This window comes from Anopheles stephensi, chromosome 3, assembly GCF_013141755.1.
Source record: "Anopheles stephensi strain Indian chromosome 3, UCI_ANSTEP_V1.0, whole genome shotgun sequence".
Taxonomy (NCBI): domain Eukaryota; kingdom Metazoa; phylum Arthropoda; class Insecta; order Diptera; family Culicidae; genus Anopheles; species Anopheles stephensi.
In genome coordinates this window covers 62,348,261-62,367,333 of record NC_050203.1, presented here as the reverse complement: position 1 = coordinate 62,367,333, position 19,073 = coordinate 62,348,261, and the positions used below count along the sequence as shown (strand labels likewise).

Here is a 19,073-nt window from a genome sequence, read left to right as displayed (position 1 = left end):
ATAGGAACCGGTGGGTCGGTCGGTTCGCGGAAGCGGAACGGAAAGAAGCTTAACTTTAATGCCACAGATTCCGGTACTGCCGGTCTCGTGGGATGCTTAGTGTTGGTTGAAAACTTAATAAATGCTCGCGGTATCGGTTGGTGCGTGTGAGTGAGCGCAAGCTGTGTGGGTGCTGGCAGTTCGGGCCGGGTGTTTTCAATCATCCCCGTGGAGCTGTGTGCTTTCGATGGCGTTGCTTAAAGCAGGAATTTCTTTGCTACGGAGATCTTCAGTACGCTGCACTCAAGGCTGGTTGCATGGCAATGGGGAGAAAGCAAAGGGAAAAGTGTATGATTTATACCGGTAACCATAACCTGTGTGAATGCCTGTTTTTTCAAACCACACTTTTTTATCAATCGATTTTCGGGTAATGCAAAACAACCACGTCAAGGGAGGAAGAAACGATGTTGTACCTAATTGACGTAGGATCGCGTTTGATAAATGGACTCTAGTCACATGCAGCAAAATGATTGGTTGCTTTGTGATTTGTATTCGGACGCGTTTGGGACTGCTTGCTACACAGTGTCCGAAATGTGGTCGATCTTTCGTGCGATCTTTTCAAACCTGCATGCATAATGAAACGCGCGCCATCCTTCAAATGGAGACGCATGGTATCGGGTTTATTGGGAACTCGAATGTGGTTAACAAACATTTGCATGGAAAATGTAAAAAAAAACAAAAATTATTCCATTTCCTTCAAATAGCAGGAGCAGTTTGGGTTTCTAAAGTCACCTCAATTTCATAACAGGCCTTCGAATTGCTACCTCAACAAACCCAGGTGACACATCGCGGCTTCTTGATTTATTTGCCACGAAGCACCGTCACCAGCTTTCTAGTGATACGAAAAAATAAATACACACACTCACATTATGAACGTCCCCCAAAAACAGCATTCAAACAGTGACAAAATGACATCGATGCCAGTAGCGCCAGTGTTGCGTTGTCACCGATCCCGATTGGATTGATTCGCTCGGTTCGCTGGGCCATCGGTGCTCAAATATTCGAATGCTAATGCTTCGCTTCACCAAGCACCCTGCTGGGCTGTGGGCAACCGGAATGACCGTAACGGTTACCGCGACCAAAATCTACCAACAACTCACGAATCGGGACATACGGGGCGATTTCTGGCCACAGACGGATCGAAACGGTTTCGTTTTGTCAGGAAGCAGCGATGGCAAAAGTGGAAAAGATTTACGCTGCTGCTCTTCATCTTTATGCTCGAGACAAGATGTTGGACCGTTTCGGAATATTTACTCAACGATCGCTACCAGTCCACTGGCCCTGCCAGCCGCGGCAGTTGACAGCGGCGATGGGTTTCGATCTAAATATGCATCACCGGTCTACCCATCACCGGAAGATTGGGATCATAATCGTTATTGTGATTTACGCTGCCCGAATTTAAAGCGGTCAGACCATGTTGGACACATCGATCGGTGGATCGACCAACAGCAGCAACAACAACAACAACAAATGACGGTGGGTTTTTTGGACGAATTTTAAAAGTAAGCATTTTTTAACCTTTCCTTTCCCCTATCCAACGGTCCGGTTGTCACCACGACGTAATGGGCCACTGCTCTGGATCACCTTTTATTTTGGGCGTGTGTGAGTGTTGTTAAAATGAACCATATATTTCGTCTTCGGTTTCTGTCCGCGGACCTGTTGTAGCACATCACTGTACACAGTCGAGCTGTCGAACGGTCGTTCGACTCCGTTTCATCCTCAAACTCTCATCATATTTTCGTATCCTACAAAGTGAATTCAATAAATCACCAACATTCCATTAACATTTTCAATCCGTCCACAACGTCTTAATGTCGCGCCAGGCAACGGCGCGACGTAACGAAATTTTGAGCTAAGGGTAAATCGCGACCGACATACTCAAGGAGAAACTGGCCGGACGACAGCGACGGACGATCGTTTTCGGGACGAAGGCTAATCGGAATTAATGGAATCGATTATCAATTCGCTAATTATGCAAATAATCCACAAAATATGAGCACACGCGCGGCGAGCGTATGTTCCGCACGGGACGGCATGGTGTGACGCGACCCAACCGACCACGGCTTACAATTTGGTCATAAAAATCTAGATTACTTATGGCAAACGCTTTTCGGGGAAAATATCACGCTGATTTTATGATGTTGTTTAATCGGTAGAAATGTTTTTGAATCGCTTTTAGTTTGAGCCTTGTTTTTGGAGTCTTTGAGATCCTTTTTTCAAATCCGTTTTTATCACAAATTAATTTGAGCACTTGCTCGAGTCATTTGCTGCAAAATACGGTACGGTTGTGCAATGACATCTCTAAGACGCACCTTTCTCTGTCGCTGTACGGAATCGAGCACTCGCTGTGGACCTCTCCATTGGCAGTGCATAACGGTGGCGTTTATTTCGTTCTACTTAATTACTCTAAACACATCCACATCCCGATGAAGTCGGCACCAAATCAAATCGATGCTACTCGATGCACCGTGCAAGGGGCTGCCCGAGAATGCATTCAAATTGTGCACTGGATAATTTATTGAGTCTGAGTGCAAGATTTCCGAGTTGCGTATCGCCCGCACATCCGACCACCGGGTCCGGTCATTTGCCACCGTTTCGAGCGGCCATAACCTATCGAACCGCTTGACGCTCTACGGACAATTCGATTCCGGTAGCGGATGCTGCACGACGACAACGACGACGACGGCGATTCGCTTCCCGATGGGCAACGTCCACTGGTCGAGGCCGATGAAGCTGTTCGACATAGTTACGTGATTACCGCTGGGCCTTGGTGATTAATCTAATTGAAAATCGGGAAGATTTACACGCTGAAAATACTAATTAGACGGTGGGCTCTTCCTGAAGCGCCGTTGCACCGTCGTCTGAGATTTATCACAGGCGTGCGATTGACAAGGCAAAGTTGACAATAATTCATGAATTAATTACGATTTCCTATGTCGTTCGGTGAGGTTTGGTGGATCCGGTACTCGGACCACATCACCCATGCGAAGAAATACAGTTTCGGTGTGTGTGAGTGAGTTTACTCAAGGAGCAATAAATATGATAAACAAATGGTCTATTTTATTGCATTACGTTGAATAATTAGGAAATGTAAAGAACTTTTTGATACTTTGGTACAAAAAACCTTTTTTTTAATTCAGAACATTAAAAAGAAACATCTTCGTCCGCAGCCTAATTAGACTATAACTCGTCTCGACCTTAAACCGAGTGAAACATTTTATAAAATCCTCCGTTTATCCCGCCCCAAACCGTTCGCAAATAAGTTTGTTATAAAATTTTATCACGGTGTTAAAAATATTTATTGCCATCACCATCGTCACTGGGTCGCTCCAAAAGTCTCCGTTTATTGCCGTTGAGCAGAGCAGACCCACCAGCCGACAGAAGAAAGTGAAATGCGCTTTGCCTTTGACGAGAGTTGACATCTTTGGACTGGATTGATCGTTCAAGTTTCCGAGCTTAAAAGTAAGCAGATTGTTCCAGCACACCTCAAAAAAAACAACAAACCTTGCTCGATCGTTTTATATGAAATGAGCCCACGAATCAGTGAGCTGGACGGGTAAGAAAACAGGAAGAAACGCGTTCAACGTACCAGATAATTGTCAGCTTATAGCGAAATTTATGAGCCTTTCGAGAACTGGATATGAAAAGTTGTTTCCCGCCCCTAGTTTTCTTATCTTGCACCATTATTCGCTACCTTTTCTCACACCTTCAGCTTGGTGTTGGTTTTAATACAAAATCTTTTCATATTTTCTGTATGCTCACCTGAAGGAGAATTTGGGCGTATCTTGCTCAACAATCACAAGCATTGGATGGACTCATTTGAGTATATCCTCTGGCACGATGCACTGAACCAGTTTTGCAGTCGAAATGTTATCCTTCGCTAAGACTCCCACTTCCATTTTTTTGAGTCATAATTCAGCTGATGCAAAGTTAAGAACGCATAATATGAAGAACAATTTCTATGGTACAAAACTATTAAGCAAAGGCTTTAGCTGAGCCGTCCCTTCCACACACAACTCGTGGCGATAAAATCACACAAGCAAATCACTTTGTTCATCAGTTACAGCAATCAATTGGCACAACAGTTTCAGAATTAATGACGGTTGCATGTCACCCGGCACTAAGTAACACGGTGTATCGCTGCCCGGTACACTGTACCGTACGGCTACAATCATGACCTACGTACAATCAATCACTCTTTCGATTGTACCAAGCAAACGGTGGAGCCCCATGCAAGACGCAATGCTCCACCTGAGTAATTTATGCTCGGGTTGTCAAACGTTCTGGTGAACCATAAATAATAACATTAATTAATTACCCCGTTTTTGGGGCGCTAGTTATGATACTGGAAACGTCTGGCTATGAGTGAAATAGCTTAAACCATTTCATCAGTTTTCTACAAGGTTTCCAATTTTTCGCAACAAGCAGTGTTTTGTCCATCAAATTAACCCATATCCTTATCGGACGCATGAGAACACAGCAATGTACTCATTTAATAATTAAATTAAACAGCATTCGAGGGATAATTTCTTACAACTTCCGCTTCTGTATGAGCACACTCCAGTACGCTCTCCCACCCGTACAGAGTAATCTAATTCTGAAAAGAAAAGATTGCTAGCCGCTGGCACGGACCCGATCACGTAACACGTTGCCACTGTTACAGGCGCCCGATCGGCGACGAACCAATATCCCGTGGCACATTGTTTCATCCCCCGAAAAAAAAGAAGCCTCATAAATCTCGCCTGTTTGTTTACGAATCGAATGAGTTATGGGGGCTGCGAGTCTTGCAAGCGAATTCCGCAACTCGTCCAGCTAAACAGCGACGAGCACCGACGAGCACCGACCGACGTCGTCCGACGGGAGTCTAATTATTCTTCATGGAAATGTAAATAAATACGTAAATCAAATATTGAATTCAACAATTAATTCGATGATCCGGATCAACCGCCACCGGTCCATGGGTAGCAGCAGCTAGCGCAGCCCCCTATACATTGTTGTTATGGTTCCCCCCGAACAATTCACACACGCACTTGCTGGATTGTTGGGGGGCTCCGTTTTTGTACAGCAATGGTGTACGGAGGAAGGAAAAAATAAGCTCGCTTCATTGCGCAACAGCGCAATGATTAACTCTCAAAATACCTTTTGAAGTTTTAGATCAAAAAGTGTGGAGGAGTTTTGGGCTGAAAAAATAAAGCATCTTACGATACGTTACCGCTGCTTCCCATTTAAGACCGCGAACGACGAACGCCTGGAACGAAACGAACACGGTGGCAATGAAGCATAAAACTACAAACAAATGCTCGCACACGAGTGTAAAGAATATGGGCAGCATCGTTGAATGAGTGTTGTCTTCCCGGCGACTACCTTTGGCGCAATCCGCGGGTGATGAAGTGTTGAGGACACAATGCCAATTGTGCGTCGTCGTCGTCGTACGACGTCACTCGACGACGGGGCCCACCGACGTGACGGGGCATCGTGTGTGGTCAGACAGCATTGATGCAGCAGCCGCAGTCGATTGCTTGCCGTGCTCAAACATTGGATCACCCTGCGCGGCTCCTCCAACTTCTCACACCACCCCTCCCGGACGAACAAGCGAGAAAGCTAGCACCTCGGGTCGGCCCGCACCGTCTTATACTCGATATTTCCGGCGCGATGTACGCTGAACTCAAAACCGGCGCGCGGTGTAAACATGTCAGAATGTTTGGACTGGACAAAGTGAGCGTGAAGCGACGACGATGGGCCTGCGATGCCGGGAGGCGCGAACACTGCTGCTGTAGTGAGTGGGCAATTTGCTTTATGAGAAACATTTCCCTACGATTCCCCCGATGCACCGTATTGCTATATTTACTTTGCCCGTTTGATGGTCGCTCGTCTGCTTGGACACGTTTGAGTCGATTAGCCGTATCGTCGTGTGCTTGGTTGACGGGCACAAAAAAACGAGTACCATTAGCGATTTTCGCTGACAGAAGTATACTATCTGACCCTGACTGTTTCTGGAAATCAAAACCGTTTGTGGAACTTGCCGGGAACAATTCAAATTTTGCAGATTTTCTAGAATTTTAAACAACTTACAAGCTAATCAATAATCGGACCTTCATCATCTCAATCACGCTTCCAACACGTGTACAGCTTCACCACTCTAACTGACATGTAACATTGTAAGTGTACACTCATTATTTCATGCAATTATGTTGCTCACGTCACTATGAGTACATAATTTTAATTGATTTTCAACCGATCGATCGAAAACTTATCCTCATCAACAAAACATCTGTTGAGCGGCGCCACACTTGACAAACCTGTTGCCTGGGTTCCGAATGCCATGGCTGTTGAGGCCGTCTTCACTCCGGACGTCACTTTCGATCGGCATGATTGCGAAAAAACAACCGACACTCAAACCTCCCGGCTAGCAATGGACAATGGCTAGTTTGTTGGAGTTCGATGCAGCCAAGCAGTCGATCAACGATTTCAGCTAACCTAGCCGCACGAAAAGTTGGTTCTCCATCGGCGGTTTCCAATTGCAATCTACCCGACCTACCCACGGGCAATGCCCGACCAACGACAACGGCTTATCGCAATGGACCGAAAATAGTGGCCTCGTAGATTCCACCTGGGGAAACTGGGGATTCAGCTCGCCGTGATTGACATCGATGGAGCCATACTTCAGCTTGAGTCCGGTCAATTGATGGACATGCGAGAATTGCAGAAGGACTTAATCGTGTCATGTATCCATAAGCGTACGCGCCATCGTTGTTCATCTTAACGTGCCGTTTCCCGCACATCAATCCTTTCTCACGACACGCGAAGGATGATGATGAGCTGCTGTCGTGTTTTGCGGCGCTATTTTGCGGTCCTCATTATCGTGCTGAGGCCAAACCGTTTATCGATGCCTGTTTGCCATGTATATTTAAACAGGTTGCAATTGAATCGAAAAATTTCGGGAATAAACATTCAGTACAATAATGCTCCGTATGCGCTCGTGGCTGAAGTCATATATGAAAGTAAGCAGCTATACATATCCGATCGTTCTAAATGATTATCCGCTTAGCTCTGATGTGCGAAAGTACACAAGATGAGGCACACGCTGAACCACCATTGGTGGGGAACGCTCGTGGACGTACTTCGTGACGCTGTCTCAATTAAAAACCCTCTGCTCTGGCAGCTGAACTCGCACGGTACGGTGAAATATTGTTCGGCTGTGAATAATTGACAAGATAACTCTCAGTCGTATTAGTATCAATCAATGTTATAGACCGCCGACGTACCGTCTGCTGGACCGCACGAACATCACACGCGCGCACGAAATCGACGGTGGTCCTCTGCTCGGCAGGCAGAATCATACGTGGACAGGCTTTACACTTTCGCTGGGACAGTGAAAGCTTTCCGGCGATTCGGGCGGCATGATAGACGCCTATAATAGATAAATGCTCAGCCTGACAGTTTGGTACTTGAGGCTTCAGGCTCGATGATGCTTCGGCTGTCTGCTGGGTCATCTATCACCCACTGGCAAGCGTGAATGACAATGACGCGCACGGTGTTATGAGCCGGTGTGTGATTCGCGCCTTGTAATAAATATGTTTACGGTCCCACCGCAGATGATTTTGCTGGTGTCTATAATAAGGTCGAGCAGACATTGAGTGGCATAGAGGAATTACGCCTTTGTTGAAGAACGATAAGAGGATGGGCACGACGAACCATAGTGTTTGGGCAAAATTTTTGCTTCTTTCCTTTAATAGACTTCCACCATTTCGCCATTTGCTAAAGCGATTTCTGAAATAAAACAAACATTTCTTTTTTGTGGACGAATAGTTTTCTTTCCAACCATGCGTGAAGTCAAGCAACATATTTGACATATTTGTCCACCCCATATAACCTGTTTTGCATCGTTCTATCGAAAGCCAATTAGCCACATTCGTACGACGTGCCGTCAATATGACGCTGACACTGTATGAGCGGAACGTGAAAAATCTTCGCCTCACCCGTTCCAGCGGGCCAGCGTTGATTAGTTCCGAAAGTTCCGAAACGACATTTTCACACTGCGTTTTCTCCCCGGTCGATGTCGTGTGGTACGGGTGGTACCTAACCAGTGATTAATTGTGCTCAATTAGGTCGATAGTTTTGGCGTCTTTCTTTCTTTTGTGGGGTGCGGGGTCGGTAGCTTGCAGACGCAACGATATCCGCAATACTGCAAAACCGAGCACCAACGTCACCCCTAAGGCGGGCAATAAATCAAATTTGTCTAGAACGAAACATTCATCAGTCACTGGCGAAACATACGTATTTATATCCTGAAGCCATTGCGCCTTCTTCTTCTTGTCGTCGTCTTCTTCTCGTCTTTTGGTTCGGCAGAGGACGCTCAGGGACGTGGCGAACATGCGGAATGAACCATAAAAATGACGAAAAGACGATTGACAACAATCACCAACTGCCGCCGTACTTGTTGCCGTCACCAGCATCATCATCTCACACGGAGACACACGCTGGCCCACCGAAAAGGGTCACCTCAGAGCGATGCAAGATCGATGGATCATCGTTCTTGTGGGGTGGGATGTCATAAGGCTGATAAAGATGTGAGCCTTTCAACCAGACAACAACGGCTCCGAAGTCCGTCCGACGCAGAACGGAGTGGGCAAACGCTCGGCAACGTTTGCTTATAATCGAATCGACTCTATATTGGGTGCGGCACAAGACACGGTCACAGTATCCGAGGGAGATGCAAAAAAAAACACACCCACTACCATCCGACCCCCCCCCCCCCATCCTGCCGCTGGGTCTTGGAAAATTTCTCCACAAAGACGACGCGGTGGAGATGATAAAACTGTGATCATAAGCGCAACTGGAGTGATTGACGATTTGGAGATTCTTGTGACACCGGGACACACTGTGTACGCCACATTCACCGTGTATCTGCGCCGGCCAGATAGATGGCAATCGATTTCCGCGATGCGATTAATGGAGGACTCGTTCGTTTCGTTCGCCCGCTTATCAAGATTAAGTGAAGGGGATCTGCGATGCAGTTTTGGTCATTGTCCTGTCCATCATATTTGCCATCAACTGCGCCGTTCTGTGTATTTTATGGTACGCGTCGCACGGTAATGCAATTGGATACTTTCAAATATCATATGACAGACAGGTTTTCAGAATCTTCTATTGATTTCTCCATTTCGTTAACAGCATACAGCTGTGCATTCTAACAAGATGTTACGGAACTGTTTTGCATGAAGTTTCACCGAAAAGTATCCGCTGATTATCACACAGACGGGCTGCAAAAAAAGACCACAAGCTGTGATCGTTCTTTAAAGAAATCCAGATAAGCTTTACCTTTCTTTCGTTCGGATTTAAAATTAAATTTACCCATTGACGCATTGTATAGCACACTACCAACGAGGGGTGCCATCAGCCCCAAGAGCAGTTCGTTCACAGTTCGTTCGTGTGAAAAGTGTCAACCACTAGCGGCAATGTCCATCATCCATCATTCGCGACGCTTGACCATCAATTTGTCAGATGAAAGAATGCTGAAGTGCTGTGTGTGTCTCGGTATAAATAATAAAATATATATGACGATGAATAAAAGTATAGTGCTGGTATGGTATATTTATCACCACTCGCCTTGTTAAAGAGTGTCTGCCAAGCCGTGGCGGTTGGTTGCGTTTGCTGCTGCCCAGCACACTGCGCCAAGTACTTCCGTGGGTATTATAGGTGGGTGACTGTCCACATATTTCCGAGCATGACGCGGCCTCGGGATCAACGGTGTAAATCACAATTTGTCAATCCTGGAATGCATCTCAGCAGCAGTGACAGCATCGTCACCGGGCCCGGTCTCTTCAATATTGCTAACCATGTACCCAATATATCTTGCTCTTCCTGCCACCGACACACCGCAACCGACTAGACCGCACTGTGCTGCACGATGACCGGGAGGGTTGCGTATACTTTCTCGCTCGTCGTTGATGACTTCACGCTTTCTTGGACAAGATTAATGATGCGCCCGGTGTATCCCTAAACCTACGGATTTCCTTTCTTTGCACTCTTGTTTTTGCAAATGCTCTTGAACACACATGATTTGTTTAAAGCATTTTCCAATTATGAAGCCAAAATTACCTTTTTTTGATTGTAAATATTCAGAGAATGAAAATTCCGCATAAAAAAGCTTCATAATTTACACACACACACATAAATTGAACCGTGTACTGCATTAACACGTCCTAATCGATTGTCTAGTGCAGGCTGCAAATAAATTATCACACATTAAAACGTGACATTTTGACCCGTTGCAAGAGTTCCGCGCGCGCTGGCACTCGGAACCCATAATGCAACGAAACAGAGTTCTGTATCACAATTAATGATTCGTTGGGGAATGATTTTACGCATCCAACCGCCCATAATTCAACGTATCAAATAGCGATCGACAGTTCATTGGGCCATCAGTTTCGGACAAGGCTTCCGGCCAGTACGCTTTACTGCTATACGTGTTTCAGCCGTAATCTTCCACCATTACTGCTACGCACATTCCGACGCCCGCCCACCGGTTGCAACCCGTTACACTTCAAACAGACCCCGGACCCCAAGCGGTTGCTGGACACAGGCGAACGTACATGCATTTCAACTTTATAATGAATCTGTGCGCTCACCGAACAGTATGCATCGTAGCGTAAAATATATTGTCAAAAAAGCCACCCGCGAAATCGATCGAACCGCCGGCCGCCATCGCATGCCCGCCGCCGCCGCGCTGTATGAATTGCATAAAAGCTGATAAGCTACCATTTTAAATTATAGCCCAGCGCCCAACCGTCCTGCCGGGGTCGTGATCGTTCTTACCAATTTGGAACCCCGGCAGCACCAGGGATCACCGGACAATGAATTAAAATTTTTAATGTACACATTCAATCACAGCTCTCACGATTCTATCGGCCTCGGGGCGCTCCCGTCGCCGTCCCCCTCTCGCCGTCCCACTTTTTTACCGCTTTCACCCGCGAGGCCAAATGGCACCATGATTGTTGGGTACACCTGTCGTTTGAAATTGCATACACCCGGCCGACACGTTGAATCGGCCACCGGCACGAAGCGAGCAAAGTGCGAGGCCCACCGGGAGGGACAACCGTGACAGCCAAATACTGCCATCATCGGGTAACACCCCCATCGGCTGCAAGAAGGCAAACAGTTTGGTGGGCGCTCAGCTGCCCCTGCGCTGGGCTGGGAGCACTGGCAGCGGCAACAATAACAGCAACATCAACGTACAGCGAATACAACAGTGTGTGACAGCAGCAATTACGGATTCACCGAAAATTTCAACGCGGACATTTAATCAATATCATTTTAATGCGCGAGATAAAAATAACACATAAATCAAATTAATCTTGAAATCAAAAATATTCAAATTAACACATGTTTTGGTGCACACGGGGCACCCTTCGAGGTGTGGATTTATTTACCGAATTGTGTAAAATGGTTACAGAGAACTTTTAAAAGTCTGTTAAAAACAGGAGTTACAGTGGACTGTACAATTACAAGAAGTTTTCACTACCATTTTATTATTTACAGGTTTATAAGAACCTTAATTGCAATAAGTTATAAATACAAGAACAAATCGAATGATGATTTTTGGAATTGAAGCTATTTATACTTTAAATCATACAGTTCAATTCCCATGTCTTCCAGTACTATCCGAACCCCAATTGTACAATTCTTATGCTCAGTGCTAGTGGCAGATTTCTGGAGGCCTGTTGTGGAATGACTTTGAGCTGAACTTTCTGATGTTTCTGGGTCCTGGGCTTAAAATGAACCTTTACATGACCAGACGCTTTAGACCATGAAGTTCTTCCGATGACTATGCCTTTGGATAGTTCGACTATAAAATCTCTAACATGAACGAAGTCTCTGAGACAACGCAATCTCTTGTTCCGATGACCGTTGAGAACATTTGGTCAACATTTTCCGATGACCGTTAAGCCTCAAAACCTATATTTCATAATCTGCATTTCAAACAGTAATTGAAAGAACCATGGCTGCAAGACGAACCCACCTAAGTAATTTAAGTGTAAACTTGGCTTATGGATGTCCAAAGTACCAGTGTTATGTATTTCTTTTTGCTTGACTATTTACCCATCAGTGGATTGCTGTGACATTCCAAGCATGTTGCCAAAAAAATAGAAAAACTCTCAATGTCATCTAAACAGCAGCCCATCATCCATGCCCCAAGTCCCAACTATAAACACCTTTCACTCAGTAGCACTGAACGATGACACCTTGCAAATCATACTACAACTGATCGGTGTCACGTTACCAATCGTTTACTCGTTTATGATTTCCAATACGGCTCCTCGCCTGTTTCGCAGCTCGGGACCTCTTCCCCCGCAAACCACCTCAACACACACCTGGAACATTGCTTAATAGTGAGCAACGTTGACAACATCGACATTGATGGCCATCATGAAATTGTGCTACTTTTCTCAGCTGCCTACACCGCTGTGCATTGATGGTGTCAGAATTATAAACCTTCAAGCTTCTTTCGTTTCGACAAAATTTCGACAAATTTTCGTTCGTTCTTAACGTAAACTGGAGTTTTTTTTTGTTTTGCTCTTTTCTTGTTTGCCTTTAACACGAAATTGGCGATGGTACCGAACGAATAGCACGGAAGGGGGCCACTTTCGCCCACCCTCCCTGATGGTGACAAAAACCTTCACCGTGAAATATTTAAGCTGAAAGCAGCAGCGTTTGTTTATCCACTACCGGAAGCAGTTCCAATCGGTCCCTTCCCGGTCCGCTGATAGGGGGGAAAAGGGCTGCGTGCCACGCTTCGGTCGACCGTGCCGTTATTGATGGAATGTGATAGACTCAATTAACCTATGCACCTGATGCGTTCGGTACACGGTTACGTTGTTTAAATGAATAAAGCACCCAGCAAACTAGCGGCCCTGCTAGTGCTAGGCCGATCGGTGTAGTGGAAAAGTGCAATGAAAATGGAAAACAAAAAGCGTTTTATGAATCGCAAAAAACAAAACAACGATAATCAAAGTATGTGCTCGGTGCACGGACACGGATATTGGGTCTAGCTTGTTGTTGCTGTTTGTTTTTTTTTTAGAGACAACATGAATCAGTTTAACGAGCAATGAAAATTGACGAGATCAAAATAAATTGAATTTTTGATCATGTTTACGGATCTACCATGTAAAACAGGTGGCCAATGCAGTGAGGTGGCCGGCGTTGTTTGATAGAAAATTGATTTAAATGGCACATTTGGCCAAAATTGTTTTAATTGTGATTTGTAGTAGTTGGGTTGCACATGAAAAATAATTGCAAATTGAAAGAAATAAAGTAAGAGCGAAAAAACGGGCGATAAAATGTAACTGGTAAAATGATACAATTGTTTCCAACTGCAACTATCATGATGCAAAAAAAACACACATACACATAAATTAAAATTCAAATTGGAATAAAATAAATCGTATCCAAAATATGCATTCCCCCCCTGACAAGCACACTCCATAATGGATAAACGTGTCATCAATGTAAATTCGAACCATCTCACCGCCAGCGCCCCTAAACTTACAGCGCTCACGTTACATCCGGTCGCTTTATCTCCCATATGCTGCGAGAAGCTGGGGCACCACATATTCATGGCGTGTAATGAATAATCCATCATTCATTTGTTTGATATTTTCGTGTCCCCGGACAATGAACGGGACGCAGATGTCCCTTGACGTGCTCGGTGCTGTAAATGTGCGTTCCATTCGGGCTGCCGAAAAACCGAAATCACACAATGAAGTGACCATTCGGCATCCTGATGGATGCAGGCATTGTCGCGAATGATGAATGCCACTCTCGGCCTCCCACACGGCCCAGCTGGCCACGGACGACCCAAAATCTATCGCACTGTCTGCGGTCAAGTCACTCAATCCTTCAATTGCACGCCAGAGTTTACCATTTCACCTCCACACGCCCTGCAGAACCGATGCTCGACGCTCTTCAACGCGATGTCAACCTGTCCCGCGTTAGTTCACTTTGGCAAGGTTTTTGATACTGGCCGGCCGCTTGCATGCGTACATACCGGAACCATATCAAGCGTGGCATAACTCAAAATGATTTGTTGATTTTTACACAACCCTGGTGACCAACGCAGGCAATGCCATGCTGGCGGCAGGACAAAGGTCCCCCACCATCGTGAGAGGGAGCGTTGGTTTAGGTTTAGCGGCATCTATTTTGCACACACGAGGTAAACTCTTGTGCTTTATATCCTGTCAGCACAAATGACCACATACATTGTACAGGGAGGATGGTGTAGCCACAAAACGGAGCTAAAGCGAAGGGCGATGTTAAACAGTGGTTCAGAGATTAAAAGCAGTTTAAAGAAGGACATCTTGCAGAGGATTTTTCTCGCTACAGGTGATCGCTGGTAAAGATAAAACATTTTAAAAGACAAAAATACTATTAGTTCAACTTCATGGTAATGTGCCATATATATGATATAAACTTAACAAAAAAATGAACCCTCAAAATCACTATAGCTCATCGCTAAAACCCCTCTGCACTCGTCGGGGTCAGTGCATCTTTATTGCGGCCATGACTGTGCAGCATGTGGTTCATTATATTCGCATTTCCTTTCGAAGGTCAGCACTTGTATTACTTTTGTGCTTTATGCGAACGATTATCTGTGCTGTGCTTACCACGTCAGCCCAAACAGCCCACCCTATCCGACCGACAGCGTGCAACAGCGTGCATGCGGTCATTTGATAGGATAGGCGAATCATCTCCCAGGTTAGCACCATGTTTGCATAAGCCATGATGCCGTGGCCGCTAGCTAGCGAGCCTGCACCTTGCAGCACCGCCAAGTGCAGCCTGACGAATCGAACGAGATCGTATGCAGACCACCCAAAAGACAAACGTAGAGCCCTTCATCGCTGGCAGAAAGCGTTCTGCTGCACGCCCCATCAGGACGTGCTCGAAACCAACACTCAGGTGTCATGTTGACTCGGAAAAACAAACAGACATCCTGACGCTGGACGCTCCAAAACGCATCCTTCGCTTAAACGCTACGGCCTTTTCGCACTTTTCACACCCCATCCGTTCGTCATAAATAGCGCCCTGACGAACGATGCAGCCAGCCAGCCAACCGACCGGCCGGCCAGATTCGACGAAACGCGTCAACAGAGAGACGCAATGCGCCGTGACGAATGCTTGTGGTCTTTCCGTTGGCTGGTTTGGCTCTCTTCGCATGCAACTATGCATCGGCGTTCGGTTGGCCCCGTTCCAATGCCACCGGTGTAGGAAGCACTGGCATCGAAAAATTAGCGACGTGTTGCAGGTCCTGCGTTTGCATAACACACGACTGGATGATGCACAGCATAAAGCTACTCAGGACTACTCACCCAACCCGCGCATCCGTCAGCCGGCTTGACGTAGTACCTGGCGAAGCAAATGGACAAAACAGCAAACGGCCGATGCGGAAGAGTGAAGCAGAGATCGCAAAAAATCCACCATCCCATAGACACGGCCTGACTGACAGTATGATAGTGGAGATTTCTGAGGTGGATGCATAGACTTCCAGCGCACGGGCGTACAGACACAAAAAAAATTGGATGAATCAGCTCGACGATAAAGAGGCCAACCGACAGTCGACTACGGCTTAGCCCAAGCTGCAGTACGCAACAGAAAACCGTTGATGGTGGTGCACGCACGACGCATCATGTATCATCGTCAATCTGTTTGTGTATGCAAGTTACTCACTACAATCTGCGTTCAAGTCATCTGTGCACGGTAGTGGCGTGAGTCGAGCCTCCTGTTGCTTCTGGCTTTGCTTGCAACAAACAAACGTTAAAGCGATTAGGATAAACATCAACAGCACTCATGCCCGATGATCTGATTGCGAGCTGGGAGAAATGAATCTGAAACAGGGACGGCAAACAAATGGAATCGGCTTTTTTGGAAATCTGTACAAGAATGTCATTATGTAGTGGGATGTCGGGAACTAATTAGAAGAATGAGAAGTATTTCATGTTAAGATGTATAAAAATATATATTTTCTGTTACAAATAGAGCATCCATTATAATTTTGATAAACATTGATAACACCAAGATAAGGACCAAAACTTAGAATTTCTCTGGCAAAGCTTCAGCCTCCTTCTCAACTCCATCGCCACCACCATCACCCATGGACCGTTCAATAATGCGATTAGCAAATGAAGCATGAGCGTGATGCGGATCCTTTTCTGCATTAACAACTATTTCAGACTTTGAAGCCATGACTGCTTCGCAAGCTGAAGCTCCTTGGCTCACTATTGCAAATGCGTCGCTTTGTGACTTTCGCAAAGGAGTGTAAGATCCTCCTTTCTTTGCCTTTACCGATTTAGTTTCAACCTTTCTCAACATTTCCAATACATCGTTGCGCCTGAGAACAGAACCAAGTTAGTGTATGAAAGTGTGAAACAAAAAGTTAACAATCAACATACGATTTTATCAATGCGTTCATCTCAAGCTGCAGCTCCTTCATCTGTACAGCATAGTCCCCAAGTTGCAGGTGCTGTTGCTCCAGCTTTGACTCCAAGTGGTTTCTTCTGTTGCGCTCGGTGTTCAGTTGCATTTCAAGGTACTCACAGCGTTCCCTGAAAAAAAAAAAACCAAATTCAGTTTGTAAGTATATTCCTCAGCCAAAGACTAATAGACAAACCTCAATCCTGCCATAGTCTTTGGATACTTTTTGGGTGTCGATCCGGAATCTGAACCATCGTCCTCCACCTTCACTCCTAACTTGACAAGGATCTCGTGACACGCCTCGTTGGAAATTTTGTTGTTGTCGCGGATGTCGAACTTTTCGATCGCAGCGTTCATATTCAAGCATTCAATTAGAAACTGTGCCCCGGTGTCGGTCAGCCCACAGTTGCACACATGAATCTGCCGGATCCAGGCATCGTCCTTCAGGACATCCGTTAGCTCAAGCAAACCGTAGTCCCCGATGGCCGGGTTATGGCTCAGGTACAGGTATCGCAAGCCCATTAGCTTATCCTCCTTAATGTCACCATAGCGCAACGATTGCTCCCAGCTTGTAGCGTAACGTTGCATCTTCTGAAACTTGATCACCTCCGCAATCGCTTGACATCCCTTAACCGTCAACTGGCACGCGGTCAGGTTCAGCACGAGCAGGTTGGGAAAAAACTTCATCTCGGTGCACAACGCTTTGCATCCTTCGTCGCCGATGGAGCATCTGGCAAGGTTCAGCTCGGTCAGCGAAGTGTTGTCCACGAGGCCCTGAGTCGGTGGCAGAGTGGTAAATCGCGATTTATTTACCGAGCGCGCTCGTACGCTGATGCTCCATACATTATGCTTACCGTTATAAGCGTGCACAAGCGCACACCTGCCAGCGGGAATCCTTCGAATGCGAAATACTTCACCACTTTGTTTGTCCGAAGAAAGATTGCCAGTGTGTCTACCAGCTGCTTGTACAGACGCTTGTCCAAAAAAATGGTTTTCTCCGTTCCCGGTCCTTCCAACGCGCTTGCTGGAATTAAACCGTCAGTACCTGAGGGTGTGGGGGAACGACAATAACAACTCAGACACCATTTTCGACGCAATTAACGTTGTAAAAACTAGCGCATACCTTCGGTATACGTTTTTCGTAAACGCAGTGCCAAATGGTTTATGGAATTATCCTCGCGTAAAGCATCCTCGATCAGCTGCCAATCGTACGCCTTGAACCGATCACCGTACACATCCAGAAACACTTGGTCCTTCTGCTTCGGTTTAACGATTTCCGGCAAGGGTTGAAAGTTCTTCGAGCGACACAGTGCCAGATAGCGGTGGTGGAAATTCTTATTGCGCTGGCGGTTACGGCGCTCGCTGCGGCCATTGGGCTTTGTGTTCGAGTTGTTCGTATTGCTGGACATTATGCCAGTGGTTTCGTGTCCTGTTCTTCAATTGTTTTTGTTGTGCTTTATCTTGTACTAGCAGCCGGTCTGGTGTACAATCGGAACGAAACTGATGATGAGATGGAAGACTAAAGGCTCCTTCGATTAACTCTAATGCTGCTAGGAATAAAATGTAGTTTCCCCATTTTAAAACAATTTTTAATTTATTTCAGATCATAGGACAATTATTGTTCGAAAACCTTTCTTAAAAAATAAATAGTCAGCGAAACAAAAAATCAACATGGCAAAACACCAAAATGGCCGAAAAAAAGAAGGAAAACCATAAAATACGCTTAATACACCCCGCATAGTCGGTAAAGTATCTCGGGCCGCTTCACTTTCTCGACCAAGAATCATTTTCTCACAAGAGCGACACTCATTTGTGACACATTAAAATAAAATCCTGCTCACCCGATGAGCGTGGCCGCATGAACGCGAAAAAACAGACTACCAAAAATATCGACCTACAACTATGCAGCACCACCATGAATCTGCTATATTTTCCACGTTTTCTGGTGGCCGGTCGCTTCTGCTATCTGTCACGGTTTAAACACTTCGAATCTTTCACTGCCCAAAACACCGACAAAAATACATGTCAAACATGCATTATTTCCATCCCTTCTCCGTCCACCATGATGGACGTGGCTTCGCAACAGTGCTTCGAAGATCCACAAACCATGATATTTCGTGTAGTTATTTCCCACTTAATTTGATGTGACCATGTCGGTATGCAGGCTAGCATCATTCATCAAAAAATATATTTACATTTATATTCACACTCTGCCTTGTTTATGCTGTAAGAAACACATTCGGATTGATGCTGTAAGGAGCGGTTTCGAAATTGCACGGATCAATCAAGCAAATCGTTTTGTGGACAAGAATGATACTCGAACTACTGCTCTTACTTATTTACATAATTATCTTTGTGTTAAGTTTTTATTGCAAAGTTTTTGTAAAACTAAAATCATTAAAGGGTCTAAGGATTTTCTACCAAAACGTCATTTGCCTCATCATTCTGTTTCTCTTCATCTTCACCATCTTCAGAAATTGGTTGCAAATCTTCCAAAAGCGTCCTAGGAGCAACTCCCAACCGTCGTAGACTGCGTTTATTCTCATAGCTCAACAAATGTTGCATAT

At 45.6% G+C, this 19,073-nt stretch overlaps 2 protein-coding genes across 2 annotated transcripts in view; one reads left to right on the top strand and one right to left on the bottom strand.

The window, feature by feature from the left end:
• The window catches only part of LOC118509321 (protein tiptop), a 155,768-nt gene that overhangs the window by 65,050 nt on the left and 71,645 nt on the right, over window positions 1-19,073 (top strand). The gene's annotated exons all lie outside the window — the stretch shown is intronic.
• On the bottom strand, window positions 16,020-18,019 carry LOC118509322 (protein Cep78 homolog). Its single transcript, XM_036049786.1, has 5 exons — window positions 17,630-18,019; window positions 17,361-17,551; window positions 16,703-17,280; window positions 16,485-16,637; window positions 16,020-16,423 (listed from the first exon to the last, which is right to left on the bottom strand). The coding sequence occupies exons 1-5, from the start codon at window positions 17,913-17,915 to the stop codon at window positions 16,126-16,128; spliced, it is 1,506 nt and encodes a 501-aa protein (XP_035905679.1). The 5' UTR covers window positions 17,916-18,019; the 3' UTR covers window positions 16,020-16,125.

Coding starts and splice junctions, on each gene's coding strand:
- LOC118509322 (XM_036049786.1), bottom strand. CDS start 17,915: ATGTCCAGCAATACGAACAACTCGAACACAAAGCCCAATGGCCGCAGC. Junction 17,552..17,629: donor ACGAAAAACGTATACCGAAG/GTATGCGCTAGT, acceptor CCACACCCTCAG/GTACTGACGGTTTAATTCCA. Junction 16,638..16,702: donor AAGACTATGGCAGGATTGAG/GTTTGTCTATTA, acceptor TTTTTTTTTCAG/GGAACGCTGTGAGTACCTTG.